At 33.9% G+C, this 17,726-nt stretch overlaps 1 protein-coding gene across 3 annotated transcripts; it reads left to right on the top strand.

The window, feature by feature from the left end:
• The first annotated feature begins 1,175 nt into the window (after nucleotides 1-1,175).
• Nucleotides 1,176-8,267, top strand: LOC136232901 (uncharacterized). 3 transcript variants are annotated; one of them, XM_066022377.1, is made up of 10 exons: nucleotides 1,176-1,569; nucleotides 2,677-2,804; nucleotides 2,932-3,003; nucleotides 3,145-3,290; nucleotides 3,400-3,514; nucleotides 3,602-3,682; nucleotides 4,562-4,699; nucleotides 4,831-4,918; nucleotides 5,139-5,246; nucleotides 7,814-8,267. In XM_066022377.1, exons 1-10 carry the CDS (start codon nucleotides 1,305-1,307, stop codon nucleotides 7,825-7,827), a joined length of 1,155 nt encoding a protein of 384 aa, XP_065878449.1. In that variant the 5' UTR covers nucleotides 1,176-1,304; the 3' UTR covers nucleotides 7,828-8,267. The 3 variants fall into 3 exon arrangements, with proteins under 3 accessions (XP_065878449.1, XP_065878450.1, XP_065878448.1); XM_066022376.1 differs by having other exon boundaries at nucleotides 1,178-1,569; nucleotides 5,133-5,246; XM_066022378.1 differs by lacking the exon at nucleotides 7,814-8,267 and having other exon boundaries at nucleotides 4,831-4,967; nucleotides 5,133-5,246.
• Nucleotides 8,268-17,726: the final 9,459 nt, after the last annotated feature.

A 17,726-nucleotide genomic window follows, 5' to 3' on the forward strand; every position in this document is an offset into this window, starting at 1 on the left:
TCTTTCTTTTATTCCTCTCTTCGTCTCTTGATTCTTCATCTTCCTATTGCTAGAAAACGACGCCATGGTTCTTCATGTTCATGTTTATGGTTATCTCTTGATTTATTTCTTCTTGTGCGGTTCAAAGCAATCATTATTCTACGTTATTTTCATCGTTTTTCTCAGTTTATCATATGGTTATTGTCGAAAAATGTAAGTATCTACTTTTTTATCTGGGTTTTTTTCCAGAAATTCACTTAGCGTATTCCGTTTTTGCGAATGTATACGAGGAGAAAGAGCCTGAAAGAGGATAAATTTTCTTGGCGCAACGTTGTTTTTGCGATGTCTGCGAGGGCAAAGTTATGATTTTCCCTTGCAGATTTCACAAAATCATCGATTCGCAAAGTAAATTCATCTTCTTTCTTGCACATTTATATTCGCATACTTCCCGAATCATCGATTCGCGAAGCCAAAATCTTCATTTTTCATGCCTAACACGATTAAATTTTTCTGAAGGTGGTTGAATACATAACATACTGCAGGAAGGCGGTGTACTGAGGTGTAGAGGGGATGACTTTTCTTCTGATACAGGGAGAAATTCTCATCCAGATTGGTCACATTTACTCTGAAATAGTTTGTTAGGAGTTTATTATGGTAATCGTGGTGTACATCATGAGAAATATCCATCCCAAAAGGTATGGACTTTCATTTCCCATCTCAAAAGGCTTGGACTTCCAATACAAAGAGAAATTTCCATCAAGATTCGTAATGATTTGTTAGGAGTTTATTGTGGCAATTTTGTTGTAAATTTTGATAATGTTATGATTTTAATGTTGTTATTGTGACAATCTTGTTGTAAATTTTAATAATGTTATGATTTTAATGTTAGAATCTCTTGTTATTTTACATTTTTTTTTGTTATATACCACTTAGCGAATTTGGTTAAAAACACATCCAGATTTCGCATATGCTAATTAAAATCATCAACTAAACCAAACATTAGCTTCGCTGGCTTCGCATATCGCGAAATATGCGAAGCCAAACGGGAGGGATATAGCCGCACAGTAAAGTTACAAACATATTGATGGTATTATGAGAAAGTCACGAAACAGTCTAGATATACAGTAATTTGAGTAAATGGGTTAAAAATATAAATGGTCCCCCGTTTTACTCAATTTTGTAATTTTCAGTATATTTCCCTCTAGATTGCAGATTGGTGCTCCTCTCCTCTGACCTCTTTTCCCAATTTGAACGGTGGCCAGTCTTCCGATCTTCCTCCTAAGCCCCATAATAACAATCATCAAAACCCCTCATTGTCGTTGGCTATGTCTACTGGTACCAGAAAACGCCCAAAACCAGATTCCAAGTACAAGCCCCAACATAACACAAACTTATCTTCCTCTTCACATTCTTCCATCATGGAACCACCCTACCATTTGTTTCCTTCCAAAGAGGACTTCCTTAGGCTCCTAACTGTACTAGCTATCGCCTCCTCCGTCGCTTTCACTTGTAATTTCATTGCCACTTATCTCAATCCCACCGCAAAACCCTTCTGTGATACCGACACTCACTCATCAGATTCCTTTTCTGGTATGTACAAATGCTGAATTTCTGATTATGCGCTTCGATGCTTCACTGCTTCTATTGATTCCTGTTGTTTTCATTTTCCCCTTTTCTTTTCTTTTTCTAATGGCTCTCTGTATTATGCTTTTGGCTCTAGTCTCTTCAGGGTTGTGCCTTCCAGATTGAAATCAAATTCGAATTAATCTTTACTATATTCTTTTTATGGAATTAGGGCGTGTTTTGACTTGGAATTCTAAAAAAAAAGAGCAATAAAAGGTGTCATTTCGGCATAAACGAACATGGTGTAACCTGATATCCTAATAGTAGTTGGGTTTCTTTTGGGATATGGATGGACTTCTAAATAAGTTTGACTATGCCTACTTGCTCTTTGTCATGGAATATGGTTCCATAACAAGTCAAGCTCGACTGATCTTGTTCTTAGAGTTCTACTTATTGACATTGTTTATGTCTTTAATGCTTTATTATATTATTTTGTGGTGCATTGGATGTATTCCAGCATGCTAGAATTTGCTGGGAGATGCACTTTTTCTTCTCCTGATTTGTAAATTGTTTTTACTGCTAATAATTGATTGGTCAACCATGAAACTTTTAGGTTGTTAGTTCTTGATATGATTTTGATCCATAAAGTAATTTCTGATCAAAATATGTCAATTAAAAAGTTAGTATTTTCTTCATAGTAAAATCAAGTTTTTGAGATACAAGCGCATTCCATAACAATTTCTAAATTGCGTTGCACAAATTCTTAAATGGACTGGAATTTCCACCGTGTTTTAAATTAAGCAAATGTTAATCGATGGTTACTTAAATACTTTGTAAAATCATGTCTTCATCATTCATTAATATGCAATTCTACATTTTTCCATTAGGGTTATATTGGTTTTGTACTTCATATGAGTGGGACCATCATGGCATTCTTGTATAGTCATGACTAATAACTTTTTCTGAGCATATATTTTCCTTGTGTGTTCAATTTCCTCCATATGCATGTGTAGAAAATGAAACATTGTACTGAAATTGTTACATTTTCCTATTATTTAGCTCTTGTCAGTTTTTTCAGCATGATGGTTATTGACTGTGCCAATATGTCCTCCTGACCAACTTTCACCGTTTCAGATATTTGTGAGCCTTGCCCAAGAAATGGAGGATGTACTCAAGGCAATTTGGAATGTGATCATGGTTATCGCAGGCACAATAACATGTGTATAGAAGATGGAGATATCAGTGAAAGAGCTAAGAAACTTGTCTGTTCTAAGAATCTTGTTCCTTATGGTACACTAATTTTTTGTGCATGAAAGAAAAGTTATTTTTATCATTCAATTCCTGTAAATCTTTCTAAATGCCTTTTATGTACATGCAATGTGACTGCAGTCTGAGTTTGTGGAAAATCGTCTCTGCGAAGCTTATGCTCAATTCTTATGTTATGGATCTGGGATAATTTGGGTGCGTTTCTGCTGCGACTCTGCAAACTTTTTAAGTTGTTGTTATGAGAGTGCTATTTGCTTATGCTGAAGAAACCAGTGAGTGGTCGTTTGAGATGCAACTGGTTTATGTAATCTAATAGTAATTAATTAAAATTTGCAGGTGCAAGAGGATATCATTTGGAATGATTTAAGTGGGCACAAACTGATTGAAGATTTTGCACCAGATATTGCTATTTATGCATACACCAAAAAGAGGGCAATGGAGATCATGGAGAAGTTATTGGAAATGAGGGTGAATTCTAATGGGTATGCTGTTCCACCTTCACTTTATGCTCAAACATTTTTCCAGAAGCTTTGGCTTCTCTGATTGGATTTGGGTTTAGAATTCTGATTATAGAAACATTATATGTTGCAGGGAAAAAGAGTTGAAATGTCCAGACCTGATTGCTGAACAGTACAAACCATTTACATGTCGCCTTTCCCAGTGGATCTCCAAGAATGCCCTTTTTGTTGCACCTTTTTGTGCGCTGGTAATTGATGTTTGAAAAGCATACTGTCAGTGCTTTAAATTAGGCTGGTCGATGTTGCATCTTGTTCACAATATTGAGAATCTACAGGTTTTGGGATCTGTATTATTACTTAGGAAACTGCAACGTAGATGGTATCTATCAACTAGAGCTGACGCTCTTTACGAGCAGGTATTCGTATGTTGTATTTTTATTTATTCATTTATTTTTGCTGTATTAAGCTTTTAAGATCTATAGTTTCTTATTTTGCTTTTCCACCCTCTCAATTTTGACTGTTGTAGAAGTAATCATTGCATCATTCTGAATTCTGTTGATTTATATTAGGATCCATGATTTATGAATTTGAGGAAATCTATTTAAGCTGTGGATTTGCAGAGTCATAAGTAAACATCAAGATTTAGATTGTATAGAAACTGAGGACAGTGAAAGGAGAGATAGTGATCGGTAGGATGATGGAAATTAAGTTATATCTAGATGCAACCAACCATCCATATATTTATATGCTTTTTCTACGAGATAGGGTGTTAAATGGGTTATAATGGTTGTATACTATAAATACTGTCAGATTATGTTAACTATAGCAAGATCTCATTGTTCCTTGAAGTGTTCAACCAACTTATTACAAACCATCCAATCCATTTTTGCACAGTCCTAGCTCAAGACACAAGTACCCATTTAAGCATTTTTCTGGCGTTATCCTACTTGTATAAGTTTTTGGTTGTATGCTAAACATGAGAATTATAGGCAACTGAGGAGATTGAAATTTGAAAGAACCGGCGATTATAGGTAGAATAGATGGAAACTAAAACTTCATTATCCAAATGTGTGACGCATTGGATAATGATATTATTGCAGGATTATTGTGAATTACCTGCATTGGCAGCTTTGATATAAATTTGTAAATCCTGGTAGGTAAATTGTGACCCTCAACTTCAAGAGATGCACGTGAAAGGCAGGGGCAATTTTTTATGGGTTGATCACTAGCATTCTTTTGTTACTTTGGTCTGCTGTCTAAATGAAAAAGCCACTAACATGCTGCCCATTTATAAGGTTTGTGAAATACTTGAAGAAAATGCGTTGACGTCGAAGCAATCCAATGGTGAACGTGAACCTTGGGTAGTTGCCTCTCAGTTACGAGATCATCTGCTTTCGTCCAAAGAAAGGAAGGATCCTATTTTATGGAAAAGGGTATCATTTGATGTCTTTTAATTTTGTTGTAACTTGTTTTTCCAAGCAAAATGATATTGCGCCTAAGGTGGTATTACAATTGACTCGAGATTTTGAAACTAGCTTATGCTTTGAACGTTATTTGATTGCAGGTTGAGGAGTTGATACAAGAAGATTCCAGAGTAGATCGATATCCTAAGCTGGTGAAGGGCGATTCAAAAGTTGTGTGGGAATGGGAAGGTATGAAAGCGGGTTCCATTTAATTCCAAGGATAGCGAAATTTCTGTGGGTATTGGACTATCCCTTGGTTGCCATATTTCTTTTTTAGATCATTACCCACATAATTCATATTTGAAAGCACATTTATGATAGGGAGAAACATATTTGGGTAGTGAGTTAGTAGGTTCTCTTTTGCCTTTGATTCAAGTTGACTTGTTCTTTCTGAATTTTGAAGTTGAAGGTTCATGGAGCTCAGCAAGAAGGAGAAAAATGGGAGAGGCAAGCAAACTGAAGTCGAGGATAGATGTCAAAGAAAATTCTGGGCGACGAATCCATGCTATGAAATCTGGTTTGCACTCCTCTTGTGTTTCTTTCCACAGTTAAACATTTGAAATTAGTACAAGCTGTCCTTTATACCACTGTACCCTTGCTTGGGGTTAAAAGCACCAGTCATAACTAAACTTCGAGGATTGTTTTGCTACGCTAAAAAATAAAAAAAATATTCCATGACAAAAAGAAAACTGCGATATTTCAATTGCTGTACCGGCACCGCTACAATAAAAAAACTGTATTCTCTGGCATAGAGCTAGCGTGAATGATGGCATTCACCGTTCACTAATGTCACGTCAGCCATCAAGGATCCAACTTCAGCCATTGACACGTGTTTTTTTTCAAGTTTTTTTGCAGACATGGCATCCTCGATGGCTTTGACTTTGTGTTAGTGAAACCTGAACATGTCCATCATCATCATGAGAATCATGAAAGTTAGGGCTGTACAAGGAGTAACCCAATTGATTTGGGTTATAATCCTACCCAACCACTAAGAGAAGCAACTCATAGATTGGTTGGTTGTTAATAGGATTGTGTTGATTTTTAATTTAAATATTTATATGATTTTCTTTGTAAGAGCAATTTCATTATGAAATATTAACATAATTCACATATTAAACTCAAATATTAAACTAAACCAGCCATTGATTAACATTCACTATGCACAATGAAATCATCCCAATTGGAGTATCAACTTAATAAAGCCTCTAATGAATTAATCTGCAATGCAATATATATACAATATCCTAGTGAAATATTGAAATACAATCTCAAATAATGTCCAAATACAAACTCAAGTAATTCAACATTCAATTCCTAAATTAACATTGAATTCAAGCATCTTCATTCTGAAAAAGATTGAGCAAATGCATTAATACCATGTTCTTCTTCACCAAATATGAACTTGAATTTGAAATATTAAATTACAATTTAAAAATTCAATTGCATCAGAACAAATTCGACATTTCGCAAGAGATTACAAATCTACCTTCTTAAAGAGCACAAAGAACCTAACAAAATGCACAAGGAGCTAAGACAAATTCCAAAAATGTAAATTTTGAAATAGAAAAGTTACAAAACTAGATTTCAAAATATAAAAGCAGAACAAAAAGTATTTGTATTAAAATATCCAATTCAAGCTCCTTGTGTGTTTCTACGGTGTTCATAGATTCTAGGAGGCCAATTGCATTAGGTGAAGATTTCAACCATTTTCTGTAGCAAACTAATTCTAGCATCAAAGCTGACAATGAACCCGTAAAAGTGTCTAAGATTCGATCACATCTGCTGAATAACAACTTTGATGCAATAGTGAACATAGGAATTATTAAGACATTTCTAACTACTTGAGAAATGATTTGATATTTAGAAGCATTATTTTCCCAACATCCTAAAACATCAAATCTTTCCTCAACTTTTTGACAAGTATCTTGCAACCTCTGATTTGCTCTCTTTCTTTATCCCTTTGGTATGCTTAGAATACTCTTGTTAAAAAGAAACAACAAAATCATCTTGCATGTCATCTTACATTCATTGAACACATCCAAATACTGCTACAATCAAAAGTCAAATAATGAGCATATAATCTGTTCAATGTTTCTTCCATCCTATCTATCTCTCATTATCATATCCTTAAATTCACTATAAACCTCATCGAAATAAATGTCTATCTTAAAGTGAGATCTAAAACAAAGGCGATAAATAATATAAGATTGAGATTTGCATTGTTTTTCTAATAGTTGTCAAGCTTTTTCTTTATAAAATAAACTTAACAAATATTTGAAAAATTACGCAAATCTTAATTTTATATTGTTTGAAGTGGTTTTTTTTTTTGTATGCTCATTTCAAGATGGGAGTTACTTCAATGAGGTTTATGGTGAATTTAAGGGTTAGATAATGAGATATAGGGTGGAAAAAACATTGGACAAATTATATGCTCATTATTCTACTTATGAGTCTAGTAGTATTTTAGGTGTGTTCTAGTAGTCAATCTTTTGATGAATTGATTGGAGGATGATCCTGTTGTTTCGTTTCAATATTCTAAGCATAGAAATTGCTAGATACACTTATAAAAAAAAAATTGATGTTCTAGGATGATGGAAAATTAATGCATCTAAATATGATATTATTTCTCAAGTACTTGGAGATGGTTTAAAAATGCCTATGTTCATTGTTGCATGACAGTTGGCATTTTATATTTGTACATGTGACTGAAAATTAGACCTATTTAGGAGTTCATTGTCAACTTTGATGGTAGAATTAGCTTGCTGATAAAATTGGTCGAAAAGGTATGAACATAGTAGTAGCATTCGAGGAGCTTAAATTAAGGCATTTTTAACACAAATATTATTTATTCTGCTGGATTTTATGCTACGAAATCTGATTTTGTATAGTTTTTTTAAATTTGAAAATTTGTTGAGATATGGGTGGCATCAATCCGATATTATCTAATTGAGTTTACTATTATTAAATTTTCAGTCATAAGTTATGGTGTTTGTTAGCTTGGAATTTGTCTCGGCTCATAATAATCAATCTAATTGGATTTGTTTGGTTGCTGCAATGGTCTTATACTGATACTTGTTTGTTCAGAAGCAGTGATGTGATTTCCAAGTTGTATGATGAATGTAAAGTTTTATATTGCTTGATGGAGGATTCCGTTTCCGAGGGAATATTCATGTTGTGGAGATTTTTCTAGTAGTTTGAATACTCTGGAGATTTCATAGCTGAAGCAGCCGAATTCAAGATCTGAGAAGCCAGGACTTTGCTTGTGTACTATACAGGAATGCTGGTGAAGTATCTGTTATCTTCTTCATTTTCTTAAGGATTCAATTGGCAATACACAAGGTGAAAGAGTGTCTTGCTTTATAAAATTAGATTTTCATGTATCAAGATAGATTTATGGATGCGTGTACCAATTTACATGAATTTAGTTAGTAAGTAGTACTTGTGTTTATTCATTCAAACAATTACAGCTAAATTTTCATTTTCGACCTTTCAATTCAATTTGGTAAGATGTGAAATAGCTCTTGGACTTTTGATTGAAGGCAAAGTTTGCAATACGATGCATGTTAAAACATGATGATTTTGTGATTGGAATTCTCTTTATTGCTCATGAGATTAAATAGGTTGTCTTCTCCATGCATGTCCTGACGGTTTCAATCCTGATTTTTGCCAGAAATTTTGGTATATTATCGGTGAAGATGTTTAGCAGTTCTATCCCACCTTTATGAAATAAAACTCGTTTAGTTTTGATTCCAAAGCTTAAACATCCCAAAGTTGTTCAGCCAATTGCACTATGTGATGTTATCTGCAAAATTGTTGCCAAGGATATAGCTAAGACAGTTCTCAACATTGGTATTTCTCCTTCGTAGAGTGCTTTGGTCGGATGCTTGATTTTAGATAATATTCAACTGTTCCATTATCTGAAGACGAAAAGGCATGGAAGGCATGGCTTTGTGGGATTGAAACTTGATATTTTAAAGGCTTACAACAGACCTGAATGACATTTTTTGAGAGGAATGATATAACATCTTGGTTTTAGTTTGGAAGGAATTCAACTAATTATGGGTTGTATTGGAACATTTTTTTTCCGGTTACGAGTAGCCAGGAATTGGAACCCTTCCAACCATCCTGAGGTCTTTGTCGGGGCTACCCACTCTCCACATTGCTCTTACTTCACTATCTATATCTCTATCTCTTTTTTACAGATGATAGTTTTTTTTTCTTTCCGGCAAATAGAGAAGAGTGCTGTGCAATCAGAGATTGTATTTGTGTTTATGAAATCGCTTGTTTAAATTTGTGTTGTGATTTGAAAGTATTATATTAGATCCAGTGGGTGTGGGTGAATATCTTGGCTTACCTTCAACAGTTGGCGTAATAGAACTGAAATTATGGGTTATCTGAAGGATTATTCTACTGAAATCTGTGGTTCAATCTGTTCCTACGTACTGCATGATTACCTTTTTACTTCCCAAAAATTTCTGTAATTCGATGACTCGAATGATGAATTATTTTGGAGGAACAACAGTCTTAAGGTATTCATTGACAATCATGGTGCAATTTGTATTTAATCAGTATTTTGGTCAATCAACAACGCCAAATCATCTTCCTTGCAACTAGTCGGAGTAATATGTTGTTGTTGTTGCAATCCGACTAGCTGCGATTTTTGTTGATAGAGGAATTTGGATCTTTTAGATGTTTTACGTGATTGGAATGATACAATTATTTCGACAATGTGGGGATGCTTCATGGCATTACACTTTGCGTTTACGGGGCTGTTTATTTTGGTTATTGACACGGGAAGGGGTGGAGAAATTTTGTTATTGAAATTGATTGTCAGGTTCTTCATCAAGCTATTCTTTTCTCTCAACGAGGTTTATCTCCTTGTCTCATGTTTAAAAAAAAAAAAAAAAGTTAAAAGAGTTAATTTCAACAGGTGCAGGTTAAAATTTAGTCAATTGCAGGGACCAAAATATTGTTTGGAATACAAGTAGATAAAAGTCAGTGCTAGGTTTGATACATCATAAATTCGTGAAACATGGTCCATTCCTTCAGATGGGATGGGAATGCTATTTATTTCTAACTAATTCAGGTAACTGCCTGTCTTTCAACAATAAATTCATGCATATCATTTTCGCAAAATAACATTCGGAGGAAATTGATGATTTTGATTTTGGTGTATTAAGTTTTTTATCTGTCATTTTAGCACTTTTTTTAATCATATTGAACTTATATTTGTCAAATTAATTTCAATGAATATAATGTAAATGAGCCGAGCTGCTCATGAGCGGCTCGGTGTTCGGCTCAATAAAAGCTCAGCTCGATTTATAAACGAGTCGTTCGCTTACACAATTTAGAAGCTCAATTCGTAAATGAGCAGAGCTTGAGGATGACAAAGTTCGGCTCAAAAGCTAACAAGCAAGTTCAGTTATAGGTTCGTGAACAAGTTCATGAACAAACTCGATAAAAGCTCGTGAATAAGCTCATGAATAATATCGAAAGAGATGTTTAATGATAAACAGATCTATTTTTATTTATCTTTTAAAATGATTAAAAGAAGATGTTTAATGTTTATGCATATAAAATTGTATTTATTCATTTGCTAAACATGCTATTATTTTATTTGATATTATTTCATTCACGAACACAGTAAACTAGCTTGTTCATGAACATGTTCAACGAGCTACTCACGAGCAAAACTCGTGAACAAAATAAATGAGCAGCTCGCGAGCTACGCCCGTGAACAAGATAAACGAGTCAGCTCATAACAAGCTTCTAAATGAGATGGGCTTAAACATAAATTTGAGTTCGAACCGAGCCTGAAGCTCGGTTTGAACTCGTTAATATTATGACGAGCTGAGCTTGAGCATGCCAAAGTTCGCCCGGCTCGGCTTGATTACAGCCCTAAATATAAATAAAATTTGGATAAAATAGTTTTAATAATTTTATTTGTATATAGTTTTACGATTCGAAATACTCCATTCATTCCCTTATATAAGTCATTCTAGCAAATTAATATTTCCCCCAAATAGAAGTCATTCTAGTTTTCCAAGAATTTTTAGTTTATTTTTCGGTCCAAGCATTAATTTTTTGTCTTGGTCCATGTGTTTTTAAACATTCCAATGCTTATTCCCCAACCATGACATGAGAGAGACTTTTTTTAGTTATCCAATGTAAATTCATTAATTTGACTTTATACTAATTGTATTTCTTAATTTGTGTGAAATGTCGTAAATTATATAAGGGAATGGAGAGAGTAACTTATATACAATTTTTCTATAACTACATTATAAATCTAAAAATTACTTTCGAACTGTTAAAAATACAAATTTCAAACGTAGCTGAAATGAATAACACACTCTCGATGAGTTTTATGTTAAAATCTGATTTTTCTAGTCACCAAAGGCTCAATGTAATTATGTGGCAAAATGACAAATTCTTTTCTCCTCTCGCATTAAGTAATGGGACCCTATCTCCCCGTACATGTTTGTTTTTTGTATGGCTCGGCTGAATCATCTACCGCCGGATGTTGTCTCTATTGGTAAGTTGAAACCTGTCAGGTTGTCTCGGACTGGCCCGAAGATCAGCCACTTGTTTTTTACGAATGATATTCTAATTTTTTTAGAGGCTGAGCAATCTCAAGTTGTTAACTTCATGGAGATTATGAACTGTTTTTGTGATTCTTCAAGGCAAAAAATTAACCTACTCAAATCCAAAATGTGTGTGTTCTATAATGTTTTTGAGTTAGAAATTTTAGTCGAGCTTCAAATATTCCTTTAACGAAATGCTTGGGGAAGTATTTAGGGGTCCCTTTGTTGCATGACAGAGTTACCATGAATACCTATGCAGAAGTTGTGCAAAAGATGTAAAATAATCTCAGCTCTTGGAAAGCTAACTCTCTTTCTCTTGCAGACAGAATTACTCTTGTGCAATCAGTCACTCCTGCGGCTCCAAGCCACGTGATACAGACTGACATGCTTCCTTATAGGGTCTTGCAATGGATATGAGCTAAAATGTAAAACTTTTAAGTGCGTTAAATTTGGAATAAGGTTTGGAAGGCCACGTATTATTTCATTTGCTGCTTTTTTATTTTCAGACAACAACAACAATTATATATACATCATGTCATCTGATGGTTACATACCTTCTCGATTAAAATCACATTTTTTTAGGATGACATACATGTGTCATCGTAACGCCATATGTAATTTGCACTTAAGATTTCAGATGACAGAAATTTAAAATAGTATCGCAAAAAACATTCAGATGACACGAAAACAAATGTCTGTCATATATTTTGTATCATGTGAAAGGAAAAAAAAATAGTTTAATGGTGATAAAGGAACTCAGAATTTGCATGCAAGGTGTGCCATGTAGAGAATGAAAGAGGTGCTCGTAATCTAGTTATTCTCCTACATATCAGGCCAATAAGCCTCCATTATATAAGACCCTCCAACTCCATATATAATACTACATCTTTGGACGTTAATACGTTAGAAACTTCAGTTACAGAGGAAACCTTTTTCAAATGTATAGAGAAATGACAATGCTCGAATCTACTGTCAAGCGTGTTCCAAGGCCTTGTTTCAGTCCACAATTGTCTTATAGATTTCTCGTAAAGGGTGCTCAAATTAACATCCGCATCTTTAAAATATTGAAAAGTGGAATTTTTCTCTCTATATTTAGCCATGAGTAGAAAGATATATTTGATCGGTGAAGTAATGACTTCTAATTCTTGTCTCTCTCACTAAAGTAGTCGATCTAGAAAATCTCTTATAAGAAAGAGAGTTTATGCATCTCACGAGAGAGGGAAATGAGAACAAAGTCTAAAAAAAGCTCTAAACAATGATGGTAGGTAAGTGAATTTAAAACAAGCACGATGAACAATTAAATAAAATAAAATACCTAATGGAACGGAACAATTATGGAAATTTCCTTTGTATAAATAGATTTAAATTCGAGATAACTAACTTAATTTAAATATTTTATAAGCACTATTTAAGCCAAATTTCATTGGTTTAAACTACAAATTATTAGAAAGTAAAAAATATTTGAGTTACAATAAATGTTAAAAAGTATGAGTGCATTTAATAATAAAAAAATAATAGCTTGGTAGTATATCAGAATTGTTAGTGATTAATTAAGCATTTTATTTTAAGAATGAGATTAGCGGTGGTCCTCACATGACGTGACGTGCCACTTAATAATATCGTATAATATGTCGGTGTTTATTTTATTTATTCAATTCCCATCATTCTCAATCATAATAAATACACATCACTTCAAGTTGCTGCAAGCTATTTTCAACCATATTATAGAATTTTTTATCACCATTCTGCTAATTTTATTTTATGTGCAGAGATTTTTTTTATGAAACTAGATGTTCACAATTATAGCTTCATGTTAAAACCAGTGTTTTAAAAACTGGATCCTACCAAACCAGTGGTAAGACCACGAACCGGCTATAAGTCTGCTAAGTGCTACAGTTTATTTATATTAAACCGGACTAAATTAGCATCAAATCAAGAACCTCCATCAAACTTATGAACCGGATGGACTCTGATTTTTCGAAGATTTTTTTTAAAAGAGGAAAAATTAAAAAAATTAAAAACGGATTTGATGATAAAAATTTGAAAATTAAATCATAAAGTATAAATAGGAATAATTTATGTTAATTAATTGTAATTTTAATATTTATATTGTGTTAAATCCTAAATTATGAATGATTTGTGTTAATTAACTTCAACTTTAATATTTATATTGTGTTAAACTAAATATTTGTTTTTGGATTTGTGAATTTTTATGTTATGTTTAATTAAATGAGATTTTATGATATCTATTATTAATTTATATATATAATATATTTATGACAGTAAATCAGTTTGTAGAAATTCTTTGTAACGTAAATGTAAAATTGATTTTGGTTAGAAACGTTAAGGGTAAGACTTTATTATTGGCTTAATAGGCACCCAGCCCCTTAAACTTGCAACTTTTTTTCATCTGACCCCCTCAACTTAGGGGACAACCTCTCAACCTCTTCAACTTTCTAAAAACATCACATATAGTCCATAACCTATATATTCAAAACAACACTTATCTAAAAATTGCCATTCAATGTAGTTTTAACTCCTATTTATAGTGGGGTCATTTACATAAAAATCATAAATAATATTATTATTATTGTTTGATCAATTTTGATAGCTTAATTGTTAATATATCAAAAATGTTAATTTTTATTTTATAAATGTCAGATTAATTTTTTAAAAAGATTAACTGCTGAAATGGGCAGCCGAAGGTATATCCCCTTTAACTGTCAATTTCTTTTGGCATAATATAATAAAAATTAGCATTTGAAAAAAATGTATTTAAATTTTAAAATTTGAATTTCCTTGTAAATCTCCCTTTATAGTGCTCAATGTCGCATCATAATCAGATTGGGTCTTCTTGTCGAATTGGAGTGTTACGAGTTGGGATTCTGGCATAAGAATTCTGATCGAAATCCATCTCTGGTAGTTGTTCGCCGAGCACAAATGGACTCGCTTGCCGAGCAGGGGTCTCATATTTTTGCTGATATGGAAAAATTTAATGAAAAAAAATGACATGTAGCATTGGTGTGGTCAACAGTCAATCATGTTTTTTACACGGGTCAATATTTTGACCGAACATAAGGGTGTAAGGGGTTGTATGTGATGTTTTTGGAGAGTTGAGGGGGTTGAGAGGTTGTCCCCTAAGTTGAAGGGGCCAGGTGAAAAAAAGTTACAACTTTAGGGGGTTGGGTGCCTATTAAGCCTTTATTATTTCGCACGTTAGAGGTAAATTTGTACGTCTCCAAAAATCATAGAGGTAAATTTGTACTATATCCCTTATTAAAAAGTAGATATATCATTTTTTCGTTAGACATGTCTAGAATACATGATTTCTTTCAAGTTTTGATAACTTATGTGTAAATTTTCTTTTCTATATTCGAATGGTTTCGTGGAAGATCTGATTGAGAGTTTCTTCAACGTTCACAAATAGACATTGATTCGATCGTGAGGGGAGACTCTCCAACACGTAAGTCAGTTCTTATCTAAGATAAATTTAGGAGAAGATGCATTAAAGTCATGATTCCTTCCGCTCCCATTACCCCTCATATTGCGAGTGAAGTTTTCCTCATAATATTCATGATGAGTATTAGGTCCGGTATGAGATCTTATGTGGTATGGTTGTTGGTGCGTTAAGATTTGTTCCGGGATGACTCTATCTCCCCGCTCATTAAATCTCAGATTTTCTTCATGGTTGCAGGTGGAATGTCTTTTTCATTTGCAACTGGGCCTCCTTTCCCATTTTCCGCTACACCTTGGGATGCTAGTTTTTGAGAAAGAATCTCGTCACACTTATGCGGTATGTTGTTGATTTTCGGTCAGATCGACGATTCTCTCCTCGAGGGATGGAGCCTTTAGAATTTGCTACATCCTCTTTGTTAGCTTTAAGTATAACCTCATTGTTAGCTTTAATCGAATTGCACATAGCTTCCTGATTATCCTTCATGGTTTGTAGAAACTCATTTAGGAATTTGTTCATATGCCTCTCGATTCTTGCAAAAGCGATAGACATGTTGGGTGCGGCTGATCCTTGAGGTGGTTGTTGGTTTATCCTTTCGAGCTGATGGACTGCATCGGCTACGAGACCTTCAGGTACTTCGGTCTGGTATTGGCTCTGATTTTGGCTTCCTTCTGAATCAGAAGGTACTGGGTCTTTTCCTGTGTTTTCCTCTTGAGGCATCCTCCGTGAGTGTGTTAATGGTTATATTAAGGTAAATGAAATAAGTAAATAAGTACTATAGAAAAACTGAGTATAGAAATTTTTGGTAAAGTTAAAAAAGAAAATAGGTCACACTAGGCGTGCCAAAATTGTTAGCGATATTTTTGTAATATTATCAATCTCAACCTTGTCACGTGTGGATTTGAGTGCGGGTGTTCCAGGAAAATAATTCCCAATTAATTTAGATGATTATGTAATAAATGCGCGTGTAACTTGATTTCTAAATGAAGCGACTGGCGAGGGACACAATGACTGTGAAAATCTCCCTCTTGGATTCATAGTGCCACTATAGAAGCTTTACTAGAACGATAATAGCTACCAAAAATAAATGTGATTTTGAGGGAAAGTCAGTTTTATTGATAGGGAATAGTTCAATTACAAGGAATTGATGAAATAGAAGCAATTACAAACAAATTTATGTCTATCATAAAAATAGATAATTTAATAGTAGATGTTGATTATAAATTAAAATATTTACGATACATCAAATGGAATATGGAAACGAAATAACGGAATTGAAATGCTAAAAGTAAAATCAAAAGCAATTTGAAATGATAAACTTGGGGCCAATAAATGGCTAGCTTCGATAAATCTTGAGTTGAAGTTGGCCTTGATTCCACGTGTGTGAGAGTGTCTCGAACGAACGATCATTGATATGAACGTCTTGAACGTGCGAGCTTAATGTTGATTTGGTAATGAACGAATTGGTTGCTCGGGAATTTTTGGTTTAGAATCAGGGTTGACAAATTATTTTGAACTAAATTCAATTAACTTGATGTCACAAAAACTAAATAAAAAAAGATTTTTTGAAAGCTGAAACAGAAAATTGATACACAAAATCGTGTATAAAATGAGTTTCTAGACACAGGATAGAGCGAAATGAAAGCCTCGAATCAAATTTAGGATGTTGGGAACAACAATAAAGTGAAAATTTGGACTAAAATGGACTCTATAATACCGATTTGATGCCACAAAGAAATTTAGGCAGAATGTATAAAAAAAAAAGAACAAAGTGAACATTATGAACTTTGAACGATAAAAACTTAAAAACCGAACTTGGAATAGACAAACTAAAGAAAGAAAGCTAAGAATAGTTTGCTTTGAGTTGGGAAACTCGAAAAACTAAGGCAAAAAGTCCAAAGGGAAAAAACTCAAGAGAGTGAGAACAGAAGCTTGTGTTGTTGTATTGTGTGTTGAAATGAGGAGGGGGATGACTCTGTTTATAGTTGAAAAGAACAGGTTTAGGGTAAATAACTACTAACTTTCCTTTACTAACCCTTAACTTTAATTTATTTAATCGCTAGGAAGGTGGGTTGTTAAGCCCAAAATATACCTAAAACATCATATATAAATACGTTAAATTTACATTGAAATCGTACTAATTATATTCATTTGGGATACTTGTACGTCTTTATTTACTTCTTTGATGCAAGGTACTTAATTATTTGGTTAAATCCAAATAGGAGCAAAAACGAAGCTAAAACGGAGCTAAAATGGAGGAAAAACCTAAAAAATGTACCAAGAATGCATATCAGTCAGAAGGACGCTCAAGGAGGACGAGAAGCAGTCGAGAGACAGGGAGATAACTCTCTGTCGCGACTGAGATTTTCATAATCTCAGTCGCGACTTACGAAAGGCGTCACGGAAGAAGAAGAAAATCTTCAACTCGCCCCTGTACCCCCTGTCGGGACTGAGATTTTCAGAATCTCAGTCGCGACAGCGAAGAATTCTGCACAGATTTCACATGTTTAATTCCAAGAAAACGCGTCTGTTCGTTTGGATAAAAGCGACCCTTCACCAGCGGACACAACCCTTCATTTACGACCCTTCACCAACTATAAATAAGTGATCCATTTCAAGGAATCAAAGTTGGCTAAGTTGGAAAAATAGTTAGAGAAATTAGAGAGTTGTTATGTTGAAGAAACTCTGACTCAGAAATGAGTCAGAAAGTTAGATTACATTTCTATGTAAACAAACTTGCTGTACACAAGTTGTTATTTGATTAGTTACAAACACAGTATTAGTTTAGTTTCTAAGGTAGATCAGAGACAAGTTTTCATTCTGGTAGTGGACTGACCAGTCTCTATTCCGAAGATTCAGCAAGAAGAATTGACGGCTGAAGCGTATGAGGTCTGACAAACCTACGGAGTTTGAGGGAAAGATTGACAACCCGGATCTCAAAGTTTTTGTTGCAATGCTA

The sequence above is a fragment of the Euphorbia lathyris genome, chromosome 6, assembly GCF_963576675.1.
Source record: "Euphorbia lathyris chromosome 6, ddEupLath1.1, whole genome shotgun sequence".
Classification (NCBI taxonomy): Eukaryota; Viridiplantae; Streptophyta; class Magnoliopsida; order Malpighiales; family Euphorbiaceae; genus Euphorbia; species Euphorbia lathyris.